The sequence below is a fragment of the Danaus plexippus genome, chromosome 27 (genome assembly GCF_018135715.1).
Source record: "Danaus plexippus chromosome 27, MEX_DaPlex, whole genome shotgun sequence".
Taxonomy (NCBI): Eukaryota; Metazoa; Arthropoda; class Insecta; order Lepidoptera; family Nymphalidae; genus Danaus; species Danaus plexippus.
Window position 1 is genome coordinate 4706001 of NC_083555.1, and position 22465 is coordinate 4728465.

The window sequence follows — 22465 nt, forward strand, 5'->3', positions numbered from 1 at the left end:
CGTAATTCTGAATCAAATTAATGATTGCGAAGCTGTAACTCAAAGACACACACACACACACACACAAGCCCAAAGCGTTACATTTAATAAACAAAAGACAACGGGAGGCCTGACTTCAGTTACACAGATTAGACGTAAGATTATATGGATACGGTTGATGTCATAATGAATCAAATATAATATAATCATCATTTAATATTAACATACGTAATAAAATAGACGAACATCTGAAAAAATATGTACATATAAATATATATAATTGTAATATTCAATAACCACTTTTAATAAATACAAATGTATGTACACAACATATTCCAACACAATGGTTTAAACTTTTGTCTATCTGTCAATTTAAATGAAACTAGTATTATTCGGATAAACTACGCGTGATTTATTTTTGTAAACTACATACTCCCGACGTTTCGGCTACTTTTCAGCAACCGTGATGAATGTGAATGAATAAAACTCGCGAAAATCTTAGATCTCATTATCTGTCAATTTATTACGGCTAACGGTATATTGAAGGAGGCCTTCACACACAGAGGGGTTCGTGCCTAAAAAGAGTATTAAATAGTTTAAGTTTATTTCTTTTTATGGATTTTGCAAGAAATAATAGGCTTTTATTTTTTTTACAGTATATTGATGTGACTTTTACTGGCGCATAACAGATATAAAAAAGTAAGCAAGGCCACTTTCTGTAAAACATTTTTTTTTTATTAATATAAATAAAAACAGTAATTCGACGAAACCGCATTTACAGTTGCTTACATCGTTGTAACATGATACTCATTTACTTTATGGTTCCATGTAAGCAAATATATATAGATTGCTGGGTGACACTCCTGTTCCCCTACCGAAGGGGGCTTTTACTCTATGTAAATACTTGAACTTTGAAACTAACATGGAATAATGTGTTATTTGCCAGCTCTCGTGTCATCTTACACTTAAAATGGATCTTGAAATGTCGGAATCATATATAATTTTGTGACAGAAAAATATTGTTACATTTGTCATTATTTTGGTGCAATTTATAAGATATTACACATAAGAGTCCACTTTATTTTAAGTAAGAATATTGTTGTATGTTAGTAAATCTAAGCAAGTAGTGAAATAATGTAATTTGTACCAAATAATGTCATCAAATTGTTTATAAAGATAAAATAAAAAAAATCTTTGTTGCAATAAAATTTTTTCACATTAATGACAAAATTAAAAAAAAATCAAATAAAAATATCTTATAACATGATTATTGACAAAAACAAAAAATGGAAAATTAAAAGGAGTTTATTAGAAAACTTCACATATTATTTATAAAAAACATACTTTATTTAACCAAAAGATCATAGTAAATCTTAAGATCATTAAAATCAATCGTGGGAACACATATGAAAAACCACTCACGAATATTGTATTAACTTAAGGTGTACTACTTATATAATTTCTCAAAGTAATTTATGACTCAATGCTAACAGCTTTGTAAATTCTGCCTAAATATAAAAGTATTACGAAATATAAATTAAATTGAAAGCGAATATTTTCATTAAATTGTGAACTTAATCCGCTATAACCCATGTCTTAAATCGTTATCATCTCAAGACAGGGAGACGGGCATAAATCTGAGGCCCATGGGGTAGGCCGGGGTGAAGTGAGCTATGTAAATCTCAAGTGTGGGATTTGGATCATAGAGCGGTTCTATAGCCGGATCATTACATTTATATCAAATTAGATCTGAATTCAATTTACAAGTTTTAGTAAAATAATATATTATATATCTTTATGATGTTAAACATTTTATTTGCCACCATTTAAAAGAGAAGCTTTTTCTCATTTATTTCTTATTTAGAATGAGGACTAATTACATTAAAATCGACATACTATTTTATTTTTGCTCTGTCTTCTGTATTTTATGTTGAAAAAATAAAAATAATAATTCTTAAAAGAATTACAACAAGTTTCCTTTACGACCTTTGATTCTGAAATGTCATTTGTCATAAAATTTGTCAAATTATTACGTCTTAGAATAATTGTAACAGTTTTTTTTAATAAATCCTGAATCTAAAATGTCTCATGTTAAGTCTGATTTATCGAGGTTCTCTCTGCTGATAGGCTCTAATATAAACAATCAGAGCTTTAAGCGCCTAAGACATTTATTTTGGTTAAATTTAATAACGAAATCTCTCAGTCATCTCTGCTTTGAGTTGTGTCCAAAAAATATACGACGAATAATGCATAAGTGATGAACAACTTGCGAGTTTGTAAGAAGCTTTAAAGTTGAGTTACTTAAAAACTTAAGAAAACATAAAACGCAGCGAAATGAATTCAAAATGAGACAATCTCTACTTTGATAAATTAAACAAAAGACACGGTTTTCATCTTAAAATAGCAGAAGCCGATTCTTTAGACAACAATGCGGTGGAAATAAGTGAAAAAAAATATGAAAAGTTATAACACGATGCCAAGTTTGAACTTTATGCTTTTCATCACCCACGTTACCGTTTACACCGTAACGAATTCGTTTTAAAAATAATTTTGCGTATATATTTTACCTTCGTCAAGTCTATGAAAAAAATGGCGAAAAAAAGGGATGAATAATCAAGTTTTTGTTATTTTCGATTACAAAATTATTGTTTTCCATCATATTGATTAATTTTTTAATTAAATGAAAACAATGTTAATTTCATTTATATAATATTCATGTGTAAAATGTTTTGAGTTATATTTATTGACTCTTTATATTGTCTTCGGTGTTATAGATGTAACAAAGTTAAAGTGAACCAACTCGACTTCAACTTCTTTATTTGAAATCACTTAAACGCTCTCATATTTTTTCTGTAATAGCTTTTGATTGCGACTTAATTTTTGTTTCGAAGAAATGGCTGTTACATAATAATGTCTTTTGTGAGTCGATTTTCGGAATACTGTATCTCGGAGACGTAACAATACCTGTCGGAATTGATGCTTCCCGGGAGTTAGATTCCGAGATTGCTCAAAAATAAATTGTAGGTAGAAGACAAACTTGGTTACACTATTTTTAAATAAACTTTATATATTATATGGTAACGTTTTAAAATTAAAACATATAACTAATAAAGAAATGAAAATAAGCTAGCGGTGAAGTATCTTAAGTTGTTATCTTTTAAATGAATTTCAACTTTTGAAAATCCTTACTTATCTCTGCCCGGTTCAACTGTTAATTAGTTTTGAACTTTTTGTTTTATCTTGTTTCTAGATTTGTTTAGTTTAATTTGCTTTTTTTTATAACGAACATGTTATAATTATGTTTCTGCGGTTACCGTTTTGTTTGAGAATAAAACGTGACTGAGATTTGAACTCAGCTTCGTTAGTTATCGGGTGTCGGGACTTATCTTTCTTCCGGAAAATATTCTTTAGAATTCGTTACAAATGTTTAATGGATTTCATATAATATTTAAAATTATTATGCGAATATTTGAAGAAATAACACTACATTTAATAATTATTCTTAGTGAAAGTTTTCTTAAAAGTAAAATATTTAAGCTAATACTTAATATATTCATTATTCAAATGTATTCGTAAAATGAAGAAAATAAATTTACTAAAAATAAAATAGAGCAGACTATTATAAAATTTAATAATTTTATAGAATTCAAAATTTTCAGCAAAACAATTTATTTAATAATAGTTTGTGATTGACATCTTGCGTGTTAAATATAAAATTATAAACTATAAACTATAAATATAAAATTATAAACTCCTCTTTCTATCTAACCAAATTTACAACGAACTTACTAGACCTGCCTTCGACGAACGTTACAAAAATGAACTGATGTTAGTTCTGGACAGCCCCAAGTCTTTTAGTAGGTTGTAGAGAGATATAGCTGTTATACTTTCCACTCCCACTTCTGCCGTGTAAAATTTTACAATGAACCTATTTTATTATTAGTGAGTTTAATACTTGTTGACTTTGATGGCATGGTTTTTTGGATGTTGGATTTCCAAAGAATCCTAAGTTTCACTTCACTTATGGCTTCCAGGAGTACCCTACATCCCACCAGCAAATGCTTAGCAGTTACAACTGCCTCCCCGAAGATAAATGTGCTTAGAATATTCATATAATATTTAATATGCTTGAGAAAAGTATTTATAAAAGAATCCAAAAGATATTCTGGTGACAGTTTACCTTAAAGAAATTTAAAATATACTATTCTTCAGTATAGCATAAACTGAAGAATATAAGATTGACAAGGTTGTATGTGGAATTTGAAGTTAAATGTCTTGAAGGACATTTGAATAATAATATAGAGTTCTCTGCGGATCTCCTTGCTGAAGTCTTATTTAGTGTGATAATATAATCTTAATATGCTCACTTCACTTGACTTAACGTATAGTCATTATTAAACAAGTAATTAAAGTATTTATAATATAACTGTAAAAGTTATGGCTTGGTCACTGAAACCACTGTTATGATATTATAAAAAAAGGTTTTTTTTTTATTAATTCTGGATAAAAAATATACCAAAAAAAAAACAGTTTCTTTTTAGAAATAGCTTCCTCAATTTTTTTGTGATATTTGTGTTCTTGTGAACTATGCAAAGGAAAAAACCTGGCAAATCTGTAAAACCCATTACACTTTATCATAAGGAAGCAATTCATAAATTCACAAAACAAAGTATAGAGGAAACCGCATACAAAAGGTTTACTGGAAATAAGTGCAAAATAATTCTCGTAAGTAGCACTGCATCAACAAATAACAAATGCGAACTTGGCTCTTTTTCAGAGTACGTCATTAGTTATGATGGAAGTTTTAACAAGCCTCTCGGTTGTTAACAGAAGTTAATAGTTGAGTTCCTAACACCTTCACACCATATGTACTAATTCAACAAAAGTATGATATAGGCTAGAGTGCGAAGAGTTCTTCAAGATTTATGCCTCTGCTTAGCCAATATAAGTTCAAAGCTAAAAAGAAACTTGAATAACTGTAAATCTTCTACATAGGTTAAAATGGCACATGTGCAACACTGGTAGTATCACAGGGATAGTTATTATTCTAGAAAACGTCATGTTTTAGAGAGAGTGGGATTACTGTAGTCACAAAATATTGGACTTCAGAATCGAATTATTCCACATACTCCAAGAAGAATCTAAAGAATAATCAATCTATTACTTCTGTCAGTACAGTTTACTGGTCGATTTAGATAGAATCCATTGACTTTTCAAATCTTAAAAATCAAGAAAATCATGCTTATAATTATATTTTCAATTTAAGGTAACGTTGGGCTCGACTTGAATGAAAAATCAAATAGAAAATATAGAATAAGATTTCCTAGACACTAGCAGGATGCTTACGCAGATAACTTATCGTGCTTCAGGATTTTTCATTTTATATTTTCAATTTGATGTAAGGAGAATCATGATAATTAAAGAAAATATCTCTGTTGAATGAGTATATCATAAAAAGCAAGTTTTCTTAATTTTCACGCAGGCTGTAGCTTCCAATTCAAACTTGGCTACTGTTCGTACGCGTTGCGACTTGGCCATTGTGTTCCAACAAGCTTACGTAATTACGCAATCGACTAAGTAAAATGTTGTACGAAAGTTTGAAAGACATTTACTCGGTTGTTATACGAAAGTAATTTAATCCTTCTATAAGAAAGTTATGTAGGTTAATTGCTAAATTATAATGGATAAATGACAAATAAGGGCAATACAATTACATTTAACATTGAAATAAAAAATACATATTTTAATTTTTTTTATAAAATTGCACAAACATATTATTATACTGATCTGCATTCGAGATTACTTTATAGATCATATCGAAAATATTCTTTTTATAGACAGTGTTTTTGACAAATCTAATGATACAATTTTTAGTCGATATTCTCAACATAATTAACTCTATCGATGATATTTTTTTTAGTAGTTATATTCCACCTGTATCGTATATTTAAAAGGTTGGTAGCAATGTAATATTAAAATAAATATGCCGTCATCTTCACAGCTTGCCATAATGAACTCAAATCACGTCTCTCAAGGCACGACACCGGCTTCGGTACGTGATCTTAGAACATTCAGTATCCAGTGATTCAAATTACTTTCATATGTTGGACATCATTATATTTTGTTATATTATACTTTTATTTGGATTATAGATATAATAAATATTTTTTTAAGAAGAGCCTTGTATCGCTTTTTATTTTTTCATTCATCTATCGCATGTTGTGTTACAGTCGCTAGAGCTTTATTTGGTTTAATTCTGTTTGCACCAGTTGACCTCGTAGCAAAATATTTAATATAATGCAAATAATGCTTATAGTTCAATCTTTTGTCTTATATCATTCTATTGTCACTGATATTACCCAATTATTTACTTGAATGCATATTTAATATCGTAAATTGTTTATTTTCCTAATATTTTCATTATTTAAAAATTAAAAAAAAAATTGCATCGTGCTCGCATAAAACTACGATGTGAGTTTATTTTTCTTATTATATTATTGGAATATTTTTTGTTACAAACCCAATTGTACCTCTAATGTATTTTGACTTTTCCTTCTGAGTTTATTTTGTAATGCTAATGAATTTTTTTTAAACTTTCTCGTCTCGTCTCTGATTAGTGTCAACCATATATCCCTATTAAGTCTCTATTTTATTTATCTATGAACTTTTTTATTTCTTTCAATATTTTACATTAGTTTTCAATGACTATATTTGCAAACTTTCGTATTATGAAATTTCTTTTTTTAAATTGCTTTTATGCTTCCAAATTTATTTTATTAAATAACGGCCCAAATGGCTGAATGACTATTTTAATTCACTTCTAAAGAACTCTTAAAGTTAAAGTAAAAAGTGTAAAAAATCGTCTTTTGTCGTATAACATACAACAATATCTTTGTCTTAACTTAAAAAGTCAAAATAAACGATAAATATGTGTGAAAGAAATTTGTGTCATATAAAAAAGTAAGTTAATACTTTTAACACATACAAAAGTATCTGATAGAGTAACTCACACGTAATATTCGTTTCAGACTACGTTATTGGTTTAATAAATCTTTGAAACCGTTACATAAAAACAATAGCTGACGGTAGGTTTCACTGCATGGCATACATACATATGAAGTTACATAAGACGAAGGGCTCAAATAAATCTTCATATGAGATATATCTCCGAAACTGTCCCTTGAGATAACAGAGCACGTAAGTATAGAGGGTTATAAAATTATATTTGTTTATAACCAAAAGAATTTTTCTTAAGAATAAGTTGTTAAGAAATACATGATCCTTATTTAACTACACAGCGTTCGCAAATGCAAAACCATTGTAATATAAATGCGAAAACGAAGTAAAATAAAAAGTATTTTCATAACAAAAGCCTTAATACATTTAAAAAAATATTTAAACATCACAAAAAGAAACCACAACCGCAACCTTCAAATGTAATTTTGTGAGTAAAAAATACCGACAATTTTATTCCTGAAAGTATTCTACACTGCGGCGTAGCATCACGTACCCTTTTTATGTACCTTATACATATTAATGTGCTCATGTTTACTTCTAAACCACGGTTTATGAATTTATCGGCACGAAAACGTTTAACCGTTTGACCCAATAAATATCTTATGATGTCGCTTCGTTGCCTTCTTGTTTCGTATTTCGTTGATCTTAGCTCATTGTTGACTTACAGTTGATGAGTATACTCTGGGCACAACTAACTGTTTTGATTATTAATTCTTTTCGAAATTATTACGTACAATGTCTATTTATAATAAATCAAACATTATTATCATCAAAACTAAAAATAAACATACAGACTAAGTAATGGATTTGTATATGAATGCTGAAAATGATACCGTAAATATGTAAAAATATGTCCTGCTCTGAACTATTTAATTAATATTAAAATATTGTGTAGACTTTGGTATTATAGTACTTAACCAGGGACCCAAAATCACTCGGCTTAATTTCATATATTCGTCACGTAAAAGGTCCTTTGTAAGGGTCAGGGACTTTATGGGTCCTGTTAAAGAAAACGCCAACGTTGATGCGATAACCTTGTAATTTTAAGTTAAAAATGTGATTGCAAGTAACTTACGGTAAAAGTTATATAATGATTGATTTACCGATTCACTCAGGGGTTTGAAATATGTTTAGTAAGATTTAGTAAGATATATATAAAGTTATAATGACTGTTGGAATATTTGTTGTTATGAAGTTTAAGTCCAATTCCATAGGTCGAAATCACCTGTTCAAATCTATTAATATTCAATTGAAATATTAAATATATAAATCCGTTTATTGTATTCTAATAAACATGATTTTTCTATTTTAGTTATCAACATTGAGTTACATAAGAACGAAGCTTAAAGTCATATATTTCAATCTCGTTCACATTTTCTGTTATAATTCACCCATATTTTGTACAGGTTATGAAAGAACATACAAGTGGAAACACTACTTCTTTATAAAAAAGCAAATAACACATTTTGTTTTACAAAATATTCCTAAAAACCGAATCGATAAAATAAGTTTTAATATTAAAACCCGAATACAATCATACATCATGAGGTAATCTCACGCCGCGAAGCTTGTATCACAACCATAAATACAAATGAATTTATCGTTCGACACCAAAACAACCGAAGTCGAGGTAATACATACACTTTATGTAAAATAGCCTCAAATGTGATCGTAATGTATTTCCTTAGTAAATCTCGGATCTCTATATTCTTATCGCGGATAGGTATTTATTTAGGGTTGGTTACAGGATGGCACAAACGCTAAGCACGAGCGTTTCACATTATATAATCATCCTCAAATACAAAAATATTTATACTACTTTTCACATGTAAATCTATCATTATCACATCATTAATAATTACTTATACTTAATGGTTTTCATTTATTTGATTAGAGGATAAAGTATGAGATATTTTATATAAATGGCTGTTGAAATTCAAACGTTGTGTATATTAAAAATATAAGGAGACATTGCAAATATATGCCCGGCTTATTTTGCTACGAATACTACAAATTTTATTAATGAAAGAAGGAAGCTAGGTAAACGCTTCTTCTTATACGTTTAACTGAAGTCTAATTTATTCTAGCGTGCCCTTAGGGCGACAATAAACAGTGCTGTCCGCGCCTAACAAAACTGTTTGGTCAACGCGAACCGAATACTGTGTATATATGGAGCGATTTAAAAGGATTTTTATCGTTATTTTTATAGCACCTAAGACAATATCTTGTCACTTTTATTGTAAATAATGGATGACTATGAGTAACATCTTTTATTCTACTAATGTACTTCCAGTGAAATGGATTTTCATTTTCTAAAAACGTCGCTTTACCCCGACAACAGTTATTAAAGTTCTCATATTCTTGATATGAACGTTTTATCGTTGTGTTGAGAATGCAGCGAGGTTATTAATATGGCTCTTGTATTTAAACTTTTATACAACACACGCTGTTTGTTAGATAATAATATTATATGCAGGGGATATATTAATGTATATTTAACAAAAATATTATATTCCTTTTACTTAAGTTATATGGCATAGAAATAATTTATCTCGAGTAAGTCAGTGGGTTTGTTAAACTTAAAATAACCGAATAAAATTCTTTGAATACTATAAAAACATGTAAGTATATATATTAAGAATTAAGATTGAAATATAAAAATAAAAGTAACAAAAACTCTCGGGTTAAGTGCTACAGAAATAAGTCAACCTTTTTTACCCTTGAAGTTACCTTCCGAAGTACCTTAAAAGATTTCCTAAATTGGACCAAAAGGGTTTAAGTACCGAAAATGTGTTACATTTCAATATTGATATTGGTAAATAATAAATCATAATGCCTTCGAACTCGATCGGAAAACATTGGACTGGAAAATTCAAGTCAGATAAATATAGTTCAAATCAGTGTAGGCAGCATCTGATAAAGTCAAAGCAGTTGTCATTTAATATTGAATCACAAAAGATTGCGCTGAAGAAGACTATTTTAAAATAATTTCATAAACTTTTTACAATACAAAACATAAAAAAAATTAAATTAATATGGACTTGACTTTAAGAAAAAAAATTAAATTTTTTCTTCAATTAAATTACACGTGATTGTAATTTTAGTATTATGTTATCTGTTACCCGCAACTCCGTCTGTGTAAAAAAAAAAAAAATTTTTTTTAGCACCGCATGCGAACCGCCTCCCACTCGCACGTAATGACGTTTAATTTCGGACTCGGGATTCGGGATCGGGACAAAAAGTAGCTCAGTTACTTCTTATTACATCATCTATCTGTTAAAAAAATTTTCATCCAAATCGGCCCAGTAATTTCGGAGATTAGCCGGAACAAACAATAAATAAAAAAAGACAAAAAATGATATTTTGGTGTATGTACATATATGTACGCTATATATTCATATGCATATTTTTGAGCTGATGGTATTAAGCTGTGGTCAAGTTACTACAGCTGTTACATGGGCTGGCTCGACCGGGAAAGTACCACCCACTCACAGAAGATCGGCGTGAAGTAGCTCTTTATGGCTGCATTTCGTGTTATGAGTGAGAGAACCGTTTGTCCTTTCCTTTTTCCCACTCTTTCCTCCTCCCTCAACCAAGGTTGGCCATGCATCCGCTACTCTAATGTTGCGGATGTCCATGGGCGACAGTGACTACTTCCCATCAAGTAAGCCGTCTGCTCGTTTTCCGCCTTTCATATAAAAAAAAACTAGGAAAAGTTTATTTCAATATTACAAACAGACCGTTCAATTTTATTTCTATAGAATGAACATTACACGTACTTAGTAATGTCTGTTTACGTAGAGTTCAATCAATTATGGCCGATGTGATTAAATCAGATAACTATCTCACTTTTTACATTTCACTCTATGGTTTCAATGGAATAAAAGTTTCAATTAATTAATGTCTTTTACGATTTTTAAAGGTTTTAGTATAATGAATGTAACGTATCGTAAAAATACTAGCACTGACCGTGACAAGTTGTATAAAATGTGCTATGAATAATCGAAATTCACTGGTGACTTTAAATTTTATATTAAAAACAAATCATCTTTATATTCTTGTATCAAGAAGAAAATGCAGTTATGTTAAATAAAATAAAAAGATATTTATTTTTCTAATGTATATACTAAATAATTATATAATTAAATGTAAATAACAAACGTATATTCATACATATTTAGGAACTGTTGCATCTTATGTTATTATCAAACTATAAGGCCTGTTTATATTATATTCTAGATAGTGTCGAAGTTATTTATTGAATTCAATATAACTCAGCAAAGGGCAAATCAGCCTTACCAAGATTTACGGTCTCTCTACCACAGACAGATTAAGCGTTTTCCTCTAGAATTAATACCCAGGTGTTGTAGTTGACTTTCATGAACCCCATCTGGTTTGTAAATGCCTTTGAAGTATTACATTTTGATTAACGTAACTAAATTGCTTCATGTTTGTGAAAGAAATGATAAATATATTAAGTTTGTTATCGATTGATGAAATTGTTAAGCAATATCTTACATTTTCATTTTTTTTAAGATTCAAATTTATATTTTCTTTTGGTGCATGCAAAATATTACACGGAAATCTATTGATAGTACTCTCGTATAAACATAGTGTCTTAATACTGCCATTAGTTCATCACATTATTTAATACATCCTTAGAAACTGTCAAGAATTTCACTTCTACCAGTTCATTAAGAGTTTGTCAACCATGTTCAAGTACTTCCAGAGTAAATATATATTTATTTACTATATAATACATTTTGATAATTGTGTTTCTATTAAATTTATTTTTATATTATTAGTTTCTTTTAATTTTGCAATGCAATTTATTTAGTAAAATGAAAATAAAAATATAATGTACCATTCAAAAGCTGTGACAAATAATAAATTACGTCTCCAATTAAAAAACGGATATTGCTTGAAACAAACTGGTGAGTGATATTTAAGAAAACATTGTCAGAGTTTCATTATAATCATTGGTTATTTCTTATAAAAATAACGAAAGTAATTCTGATAAAGTGAGGACTTTTTGCTGAGTTTCAAAATCACCCAGGCCGGCTTCCTTTCATCCGGAGTCATTTATAAGTTTAAACGAGCTTAAGAATAGTGTTAAAAGAATATTAATATCAGTCGCCAACAAGTCCTGAAGAATTTTTATGTCAGGAGTATTTTTTGTCAATCCTTCACTACCAGATAACATTAGATTGAAGAAGCGATTCTTTACTTAGATCAAAAAACTGACTAAAATATATCGTATATAAAATTATTTAAACTGAAATAAAGCTGAAAATAAAGGGGCATAATAAAAATATAAGTTTATCAGAATGTTCAGTATCTTGTTATTTATGACGCTATAAAACTCGAACCAATCAAGTTGCGAGCACCTTTATATATAAAAATAAATAATTTTAAAATATTACAGTCGCTGACAAAATTATGTGGCATTGCTATATGCAGATATTGATAGGAATTATTGAAACTATCGATTCACGGATTTAGAAACATGAAAGAAAATTTGCTTGCATGTAGGATGTTAATTGAGCTTAAAAAAAAATTTACTCTTTCATGCGAATCATTATAGGATCTAAGATATGAAAACTTAATAAAGGCAGCAAGGACTCACTGATATCAATAAAATTGTAATATAAATTTCAGATATGTTATGCAGGCAGTTATCTTTATGACTTTAAAATATCACCTTTATTTTCTTTATAGTGAAGTGAAATCACACTAAGGAATATAACACTGTTTTTTTTTTTAATTATACTTATATAATTTTTGGGTATTTAAAAAAAATGACACTTCATTTTAAACATTTATTCCAATCATAAACTAGTACCTACATAGGTATATAATATATTATATAATGATCACCATTAAAAGTTATATAACTTGTGACATTTAAGAAAGCTAATTTTAAAATACTTCGATTTATAATCGAAGAGAAAAAAGTAACTTTAAACTCTTTAATATTATTAAAAAAAAAGTTTTATTAAGTAAAATTTTCCATAATACGTTTATTTAAATAAAGGTAGTATGTTTGTCAAAAACAAAAACTTTGTATTATTTTAAATGATGATAGGACTACTGATAAAATTATACTTTTATCAGATGAGATGCAATGACAACGCTACGGAAACTTATTATACATTGGCTCTTTCATCTGCAAGAAGATTTAAAAAAGTACATAAAATTTTGTTTATCTAGTGGCTTAAAGTTAAATCAGTGGCCCATCAAATAAGTTGGAACATTAAAACTTGGCTAAATATATAGCCGATACATCACACGGCTGCAAGTTAACTGCTACTCGGATTTACTGCTGATTTATCTTGCTTGTTCTGTTCCAATCCAAGTTCGTACAAAAAATCTATAGCGTTTAATTGGATGGAACGCTAGACGAGATTTCTTAAACTGTTTCTGGTTTGCTAAAAAATTTTGTATCAAACATTAGAGCATTTTGTATTTTTGTCATTAATATTTCATAATTTTCATTTATTTTTCAATATAGTTTAGAAATGGCAACACAGATGAATTTCATATTATTGTACACAAGACATTAATAAATTATCATGAAATTCAATTATAATTGATGGTTATAAAAAGTATAAGTACAAATAATTTCAAAATGTTCAAAAAATTTTAATTCTTTTGGCTCATTTAGTCCCTTACGCCGCCGGCCAGCCAATTTTTTGGTGAAAACATAACCTTAAGTGGCCAAATCCGTAACATTTCACGTACTCTATGTGGAATACGGTCGGACACAATTACACGGTAAATTGCCAATATTGAGCTGAATCGCCTAAACGTCTGAATGCTATTTCACCAGAATAACGATACTGATGGCTGGAGATAAATACACTTGCATTTTGCTTGATTGAAAGTTTCTTTTCTGTATCGTGATATTCTAGGAAGTAAAATAGACGGCATTTTCTTCCAAGTTTTTTAACCATGTAACTGAGCTACCTTAATATAAGAGAGTAGGTTTCGGCAGCAGCTTTATCTGGGTGGACTTTGGAATTGGGTTGGAAGGAAAATTTATAATTTATACTTCAATAAAATAAATGTGGTAGCTGTGACAATACGAGTATGTGACTTAATATATATTACAACCTTCCCGACATATTCCTTCAAGGACTGCAAAGAATATTTCCATAAATTGCCTTTTATTGTATTTAAGTATCTAAGCTAAATCACTGTAAATTTTTAATGAGCGGTGATTGAATGTTTGAATTTTTTTTAACATGATAATATAAAAAGCTCTTTAAATGGAGATTAGGCCTTAGTGGAGGCACTATTCCTTTATAATTCTCTTCACAAAAGCACTTCAACAGAGCTAATGTTGCCAGGACGCCCATAAAACTGAGGTAATTAGTGAAACGCTGTTAAAACTGTGAATTTAAACTGTTACAGTGAACGGTTAAAATTAGAGCGCTTTTGGGCAGACTATTATAGCATTGATAACAGTATTAGACACCTGGTGATGCATTTTGAAAGATAAGTTATGAGATGATTACTGAAACAATGTGCTCATAATATCTTATAGCCTATTAAATAACACGCCCCCTTAGATTTTTGCGATTTCATATTTTTCTTTATTCTTTGTATTAATTTTAAAAACTTGTCTATCAGTTTTTTGACATATGAATTCTGTAATGGCATTTCGTTAACATTTTTATAATGTTAAATGTATAAACTGTTTTATTGTATATTTGAAATAGTCAACAGTCTAGCAAAGTTTCCTTTTCATTACGTTTGCGGAACCATTCTGCAAATGCTGAAATTATAGATCGCTGAATTGCTAGAAAGAGCTAATTAGCAGAATATATTGGGTTCAAATTGTAAATTCAACCAACCAATTACATGGTTTCTGTTCTCATGTCAAATAGTTACTCTATAATCATATTTTTACTGATCACTGTATAGGATTTGTTGAATAAATAACGTCAGAACGTGACTTTGTCTTCGTTTGTACGGTATATATTTGTGTTGTTTTTATTCTTACTAGTATCTCATCTATTAATTTCAATATTTAATATTAACAAACTCACACACAAGCATACAAGAGTTTACGCAAACACAAGTATACACACAGTTTATTTCGAACTATATACAAACATAAACTTTATTAAGTACCAGTATAAGGTTGAAAGTCATTTAATACACGAATGGCCATCTTAAATCAATCGTAAAATTAAAATCTAAAATGTATTGCTGATACAAAGTATGGCTGAACGCAACGGACGGCAGCTCGGATTTTCTACTGATTTATCTAACTTAGACCAGATTTATCTACATTTGACGTGAAAGAATCGCTCTCTGCTTGTAAGCTCGCTATCTAAATCTTTAGTTTATACCACTTTAGGTAATAGATGGAACGTTCATCCAACTTTTAGTCAAATTTTTGTTCAATTAGATTAAAACAAGACATTTGAATGATCAAAAAGTGTTCAACCAAATAAAATCTTTACATTCTGAGACTGATAAATTTAGAACGTGTTATTTGTGTGAAGGTTAAGGTGTATTAAAGACATAATCGAAATAAAACAGATAACGTCTCTTCTTAACTTCTAATTAAATTTTTCACAATAAAATAAAAGGCTTCCAATGCTATATTCTCACAGAGATGAATTGAAATTTGGGTAATTTTCTTTGTTTGTCATGAATATGAAATAACAATGATGAAACCACTAACAACAAAATTTTAGGAAGGCTTCAGCTCGTCGGTTTGAAATTATTCAAACACTTTTGTATCGGATAGTTATGAGATAAAAACTAGCCTTTTGTTAGTGAAAATGATACCACTGAAATATATATATATATGATTTATATACTTATATCACGTTTTTTTAAATAAAATATATATAAAAAGATAGCGTATTATTTTTGCTGGACTTGAAATACATTTATAACTCAACTTGAAATGTTTAATTCCACGTGTGTCTATTCCCTGGACTATATTGATGGAGACAATTACAGGCCGATGGACGGTGCTGTATCTAAACGCTGGACGTTATTACAATGACAATATTGATGTGGAACGAATAAACAATGTTAGGATCGTTACCATTAAGCCTGCCATTGAGGCTTACATTTCAAGGACACTCCAAGCTAATTCTAAAGAGTTGAATCAGGTTTTTTTATAGAAAGACATACAATTTATTGATTTGTTTAATTGTTTTTATTTTTTTATATAAGATAAATTTTATGAGAAATAAATAAACTATTTCTTCTCATTTAGAACATATATATTAACGTAACGAGTGAAGGAACGTCTGTTTAATTATCCTATTGTTTAATACAGATATATCATTATTTGAGAACTAGTTAAATCTTCGGTTCATGGTTAAACATAAATTTATTTTTAAAGGCATTTTATACTAACGCACGACTGTAAAACTATTCTAATTAGCAAAATACAGTTAAAACAGAATTTAAACTGTTACTACGGACGTTTGAAATTACGGCGCTCTTGGGGAAACGTAACAATTAAGCGGCCATGATAACATGTTTTATGAGGCCGGCGTAGTAAGAAAGCTTAGATATTACAACATGTATATTTTAATTAAATATCAAGTAGATGAAATACAATGAAAAAGTCATCAACGTGAGAAGAAATCAAACCTGCAACTAAACTATCGCGTATGCACAGTTAGTGAAACGTCCCAGTACGTTATACTCCGAAAGTTTTAGATTTGAATCCCGCTTCAATAAAAGTTTTTTTTCTATTATTCCTATATACAATTTCTTTAAAGTAATATCTCAAAGTTTCTTTTATATTGATAATATAATTATACGAACATTATATAATCTATAACTTAATTATTAATAAAGAAATGTGCATTAACTGAGTTTTTACATTAATTTATTTATTGCGTATGTAAAATTGTTTATCTTTATATATATAAAATAAAGTTGTGTTAGTCACACTATTTATAACTCAAGAGCTGCTGTACGGGTTTGGCTGAAAATAGGCGGAGACATAGCTTAGAACAAGGGAAAGGACATAGGATACTTTTCATTAAATTAAAAATGAAAAAAAAAAATAAGTTGATCAAATCCAAAATCTTCTTATCTAATGTCTTTAAGTTCACCTGTTCACCTAATTTACATTTCTAATTCTGAAACTCACGCAGACGAAGTTGCGGGCAAACACTAGTATTATATAAAGCAACCAAACTCACAACAAGCCCAAAGGATTAATCTTAATATCTTGAGTTATATTTAAAATTCACGTACTTTTGGTGTATGGTGTAACTGATAGGTGGAATACGTTACGGTGCTTATGCTATTATATTTCATATGTATGAATAATTTGACAGAAATTTCGCTTTTTCTTTGGCTTTGTTTAAGTTAAATATATTTAATCATTTTTTCAATATTATATATTTTATTATATCTCGATATACAGATAACTACTGATTTAAATTCAGTAAAAAAATCCTATTTTATAAATGACTAAATACAATATGTTAGTTATGTACATTTTTTTATATTTAAATTATTTCCCTAATTAAAATTTAAATGTACTAAAATAAAGCACTCTAAATGGAAATGAGAATTTTCTCGCTCACAATCACACCACACGTTATACGTGACCACGTTGATCACGTCCACATTATCAGCGAGTTACTTAATCTAGTAACAACTTGGACAAATGTAATTTATGACAAATAAAAAATGAATGTAATTAGTGCAAACGATTTATAACACGATTATTTTAACTAATTTACTTAGATATAAATTTGAATTTTAGTTAGATGTGTTGTATATTAGTGAAAAATTACGAATAAGCAAATCGAATTGGGTAAAATATTTAAATAGATAATATATCACAAATAATTAGCTTGACAAAAACAAAGAAAATACATTAAAAAGTAGTTTTTTTTACAAGTAAATTTCTATCTATGTATATGCTAAATAATGAAACTCATACGTCATAAACCTTTATTCTGTTAATGAAAATTGTAAATTAAATATTAAATATACCTTTTTTATAATAGTCAGTATAAGTCACAGTAATCTATTTTATAATAGTCAGTATAAGTCAGTATAATTAAATATTTTCTATCATTAGTGAGTGAATACAGTGAAATAAATTTACAACAAGGAACGAGACGATGTTTCCATTCTAGACTTTTTTATTAAGTAAGCTTTTGATTCTGTGATTACGTCGAACAAACCTTGTAGCAAGAAAAAACAAATTGCTCTCACAATATTACAATCCAATGACAATTTAATACCTTAACCTACTTGCAGATATCTGTTTAGATTTATAGTCTTTGGTCACGATGTAACCTCTATGAACATGTGTGAACATAATATGTAAGCATCTTGAATCTATAAATAGAATAATTACTAAAAAAATTACCTTAACGAAATATTATTGACAACATTATTAGATGTCATTTACCTATTAATTGAATCATAATAGGATCTGAATGAGCTAGCGGTATGGTTCCATTATCACTCGTTAATAAATCCTGTGGCCTTATTACTCGATTGGTTCGATCTAATCTTCTATTACGTATCTTTAATTTAATATAAATAACATATTTGGTAATAATTACTCACAGATTATTTATAAATGATCAAAAAGTCTTAATTATATGTCCGGTTTGGAATATACAAAGAAACAGACGAACATACATTATATTAACTGAAACTAGTTTTAACTGAGTGAACTTTTAATTGGATCCAAATATATGAAAAGTTTTATTTGTGTTAAACTACCTCCGTATTGAAGTCCGCCAGGAGCGAGTCAGCGATTTTTGTAACAAACAAACAAACAAATGAGAGAATTTAACATTCCTACATTTGTTATTGTGAAAATTCCATTAATGTATATTTGGACTGAATTTTGATGTTAAAAATAAACCGTTTTAGTGACAAAGGGGATTGTAAGACAGGAATTCATAAAGTAACGATGTTTCTAAAACAGAAATGAATTCATATAAACACAAAGTTTCATTATAGAAACTAAATTTCAAGAATTAAACTCAGTTACCCAAAGTTATATTTATAGAGAAAATTAGTCCAAATCTTTCTCTATATTCAAACTTGCCTCAAAGTTATACAAAGTTTTGAATTTCAAAGTCATTATTATAAGCCCAATGCTACTTTTACGTAGATATGTTACGATATGCTACAGAGCTGCTACGAGATACTATGGAGCTGCTACGAGATACTACGGAGGTGCTAAGAGATAAATTTGTAATTAAATATGATGAAGAATTCACGTGCGCTCATATTTTTGTTTATATGAAAATAGTGGTAACAATATTTTGTCTATATGTGAATGTGTGTTATGTTTTGGTCTCGATTAAAAAAAAATTGACAAAGTTACTTATTCTAACTTATTTATAACAAATACAGTTTTAGTTTTATTTTGGTCAATTTGTTTGGTATTATTTTGTCCAGCTCCTTTTTTGCTCTAGAAACTAATGCAAATATCAACAGTTCTGGCTTAACCTTCCACACTGATAAAATGTGTGTCAGTGGATTATGAGATTTTTACATTAAAATTATATAATTTTACAGAAATATATATGTAAAAAAAGATAGTTCCATTAAACGAACGAACAAAGTTCTAAGCTTTGTTCATTGCAATTGTAAAAATCCATTTAAATTATAGAAGCACAATTATAAAGTAAGCGCCTCAGCAATTAAAACAGCAATATAAAAATGTGCAAATTTATTTTTGCATTCAACAAACTGTTATAAATCATAATAATGTACATTTAGCACTAAACTTATTTCTTTATTGCACATTGCATGTTGTTTAAGTCGCTTGTTATTATAGTTAATAAATTTGTGTAATACGTAAAGAGAAATTTATATTTTAGATTGCGTGATATTTCTTTATATTTCATATTATTCATGCCGATGAGAAGGATTAGAAGATTTTTATTGTAATATATCAAATGGACTCTACCAAGATAATTGTAATTTGAAAGTATATTTTTTTTATATAAAACATAGTTGTATATAGTTGTAGCCATATATAGTTATATCCACAGCCACAGCCACAGCCATGGCCATGGCCATAGCCATAGCCATAGTCACAGCTCTACATTTTAAATGATAACAACACACGTAATAGACACGCCATTTGGATCTCATTCCACATTCTATTAGTTTACAGCGGGTATCTGGTTATCACGACGCGAGTACATTAGCACTTAATACAACGTAATAAAGTCTATTTTCAAATGAACCACAACTATTTATTGTGAAACCGTGTGACATTTACAAATGCCGGCACATATTCAACGGTTGTATATAATAATTATTCATGGCATTAACCGCTTTACCTTACGTGGAATACTGGCGGTATTTCTTTGTTACATTTTTGATTGGTCTATCGGATTCGTTGTTATTTATGAGTGGCCTGAGAAGTTTTATTCCGTCTATTTTTAGCTTTATAATTTATGAATGTTTAAAGGATTGCGGCGTCTGATTTTGATATTACTCATGAATCAGACGCCAGGTTTTATGAAATTAATTATTTCACGAAAACGAAGGAAAAGAAATATAAAGTTCCTTTGAAATTATTTTATACTAGCTGAGCTGGCGACTTTGGTCATGCTTCGTAGTTTTTTAAATACATGTTAATATTTTAAATCTTCATAAAAGAAATGAGTTGCCTAAGATACTCCTTATAACATTCACTATCCATCAGTGAAGTCCTACCAAAATGTGTCTAGTTGTTACATGGATTAGTCAGAACAAACAGACAGAGACACAAAATTAAGAATAATATTATATTTTACTTCATTTAATATATTTAGACACATAATAATTTAGTTGAAAGGTTATTTTAGTTACAAACACGCCGCCAAAATTTAAGTATTCATATACATAGGTAATAAAAAAGTAATATTCAAAATTGGTCCTATCTCACAGTTTAAAATTAGGTAATTAAATATTAAAATTGCTGCTATATATGTTATGACAAGTGGTCAGAAACCGCGTCCACGTTACAAATGTAATGTGGAACTGACGTGACTTGTCACCACCGGTAAAGCTAAGCTAAGATATTAATGTATAACTTTAATATGCGGTTCTTTAAATTTAACTTTTAATAACATGGATACAATATAAAAACTGGGTATATTTCTATAGAATATAATATTTCTATACTTAATATTTCGGTACGTCATGAGCTACTTTTGTTTTGGAGTCAGTTTTAATTTAAAATTCAGTTTCTTTTGAGTTCTGTATAATGGTCTCCTGAAATAATATGTGACAACGACGCATTAAAAAAGAATTTCTGTACGAATGACATAATTATTTTTAGGAAAATGAAAAATTATTTATATTAAGTTATTATGAGTGTCACAAAGAAAATATTCAAAATGTTAGATGATTATGCTATTTCGTAACTTAAATAAATTGACAACATACTCTCTTTTTTTCTATATATATTATCTGTGTGTTTTATAATGACTAATATATTTATCATATTTTTTTCATATCATGAGGATATCATGAGAAGAACATTATATTTCCACAACAAGTCACTCACCTGTCCATCATCTCTCCCTCTGGTCTATTGATAGCAGCGTCCTTGGAAGCGGAGTACACATACACCCTAGCATCCGCCTTGTACCATTTGATGCTGTGCATCTCTCCGCATGATTTGCCATCGATGCGACATCTCAACCTCGCCGTGTTTCCCACAAGGGATGAAGCGTGATCTGAAAATGAAATTGATGCTATGTCACCTAATTAAAATTATTTTTTAAATCTAAATATTATTTCCATGAAACGAATACACACACATATGCATATATAAACGCACACGCACAAAATGTTTATATAAATATAAATATATGTGTGTGTAATTGTTTATCTTATTAGTTTAGGTTTGAATATAAATTGGATTTGGTATTAATATAAGAGTTATTCTGATAGCCCACAACGAAGTCGAGCCAATTACAGCTGTACCCAATTAAAAGCAGCTCTTCCAGTTCTTAGTTTCTATTTGACTTGAATATTCAATACAGAATAAATATAAAGCAATTTTGAACCATAATTCTTATTGAAGTAACAAAATATAGATAAAAAGACATAAGCTATAATTAAAATACTTCCCTCTTTACATTAAGACATTGAAACATGAATTAATGATTTTTGTGAATTAGTATAGGAAAGTCAACTTTATAATTATAAAACGATATGTATACGATTCAATTTATTTGATATTCTTATTTTTCTCATAACACATTACATATAACTAGTTTTTGCCTGATTTGGCTAACACAATTATTCACAACTCTTTACAAGGTTTCTAATAAATAACAATTTGACAAGTTTTCGTCTCGAACTTTTTATATAGCGTGGTTGAATGTATATTCTAAGATAACACTTTGGTACAAAATATAAATTACATGTAAATAAACTTACAATCGAGGCTAAATGAAAAACAAACACAAATTTTATACAACACAAAGAATTTGGTAATGAT

The 22465-nt window shown here is 28.8% G+C and overlaps 1 protein-coding gene across 4 annotated transcripts in view; it reads right to left on the reverse strand.

The window, feature by feature from the left end:
• LOC116775581 (hemicentin-1) overlaps window positions 1-22465 on the reverse strand; it is a 249666-nt gene that overhangs the window by 74696 nt on the left and 152505 nt on the right. For all 4 annotated transcript variants that reach the window (XM_061525171.1, XM_061525172.1, XM_061525173.1 and 1 more), the window contains exon 3: window positions 21524-21695. In XM_061525171.1, coding sequence (XP_061381155.1) covers window positions 21524-21695 — 172 coding nt within the window. The remainder of the gene's footprint in view (window positions 1-21523; window positions 21696-22465) is intronic.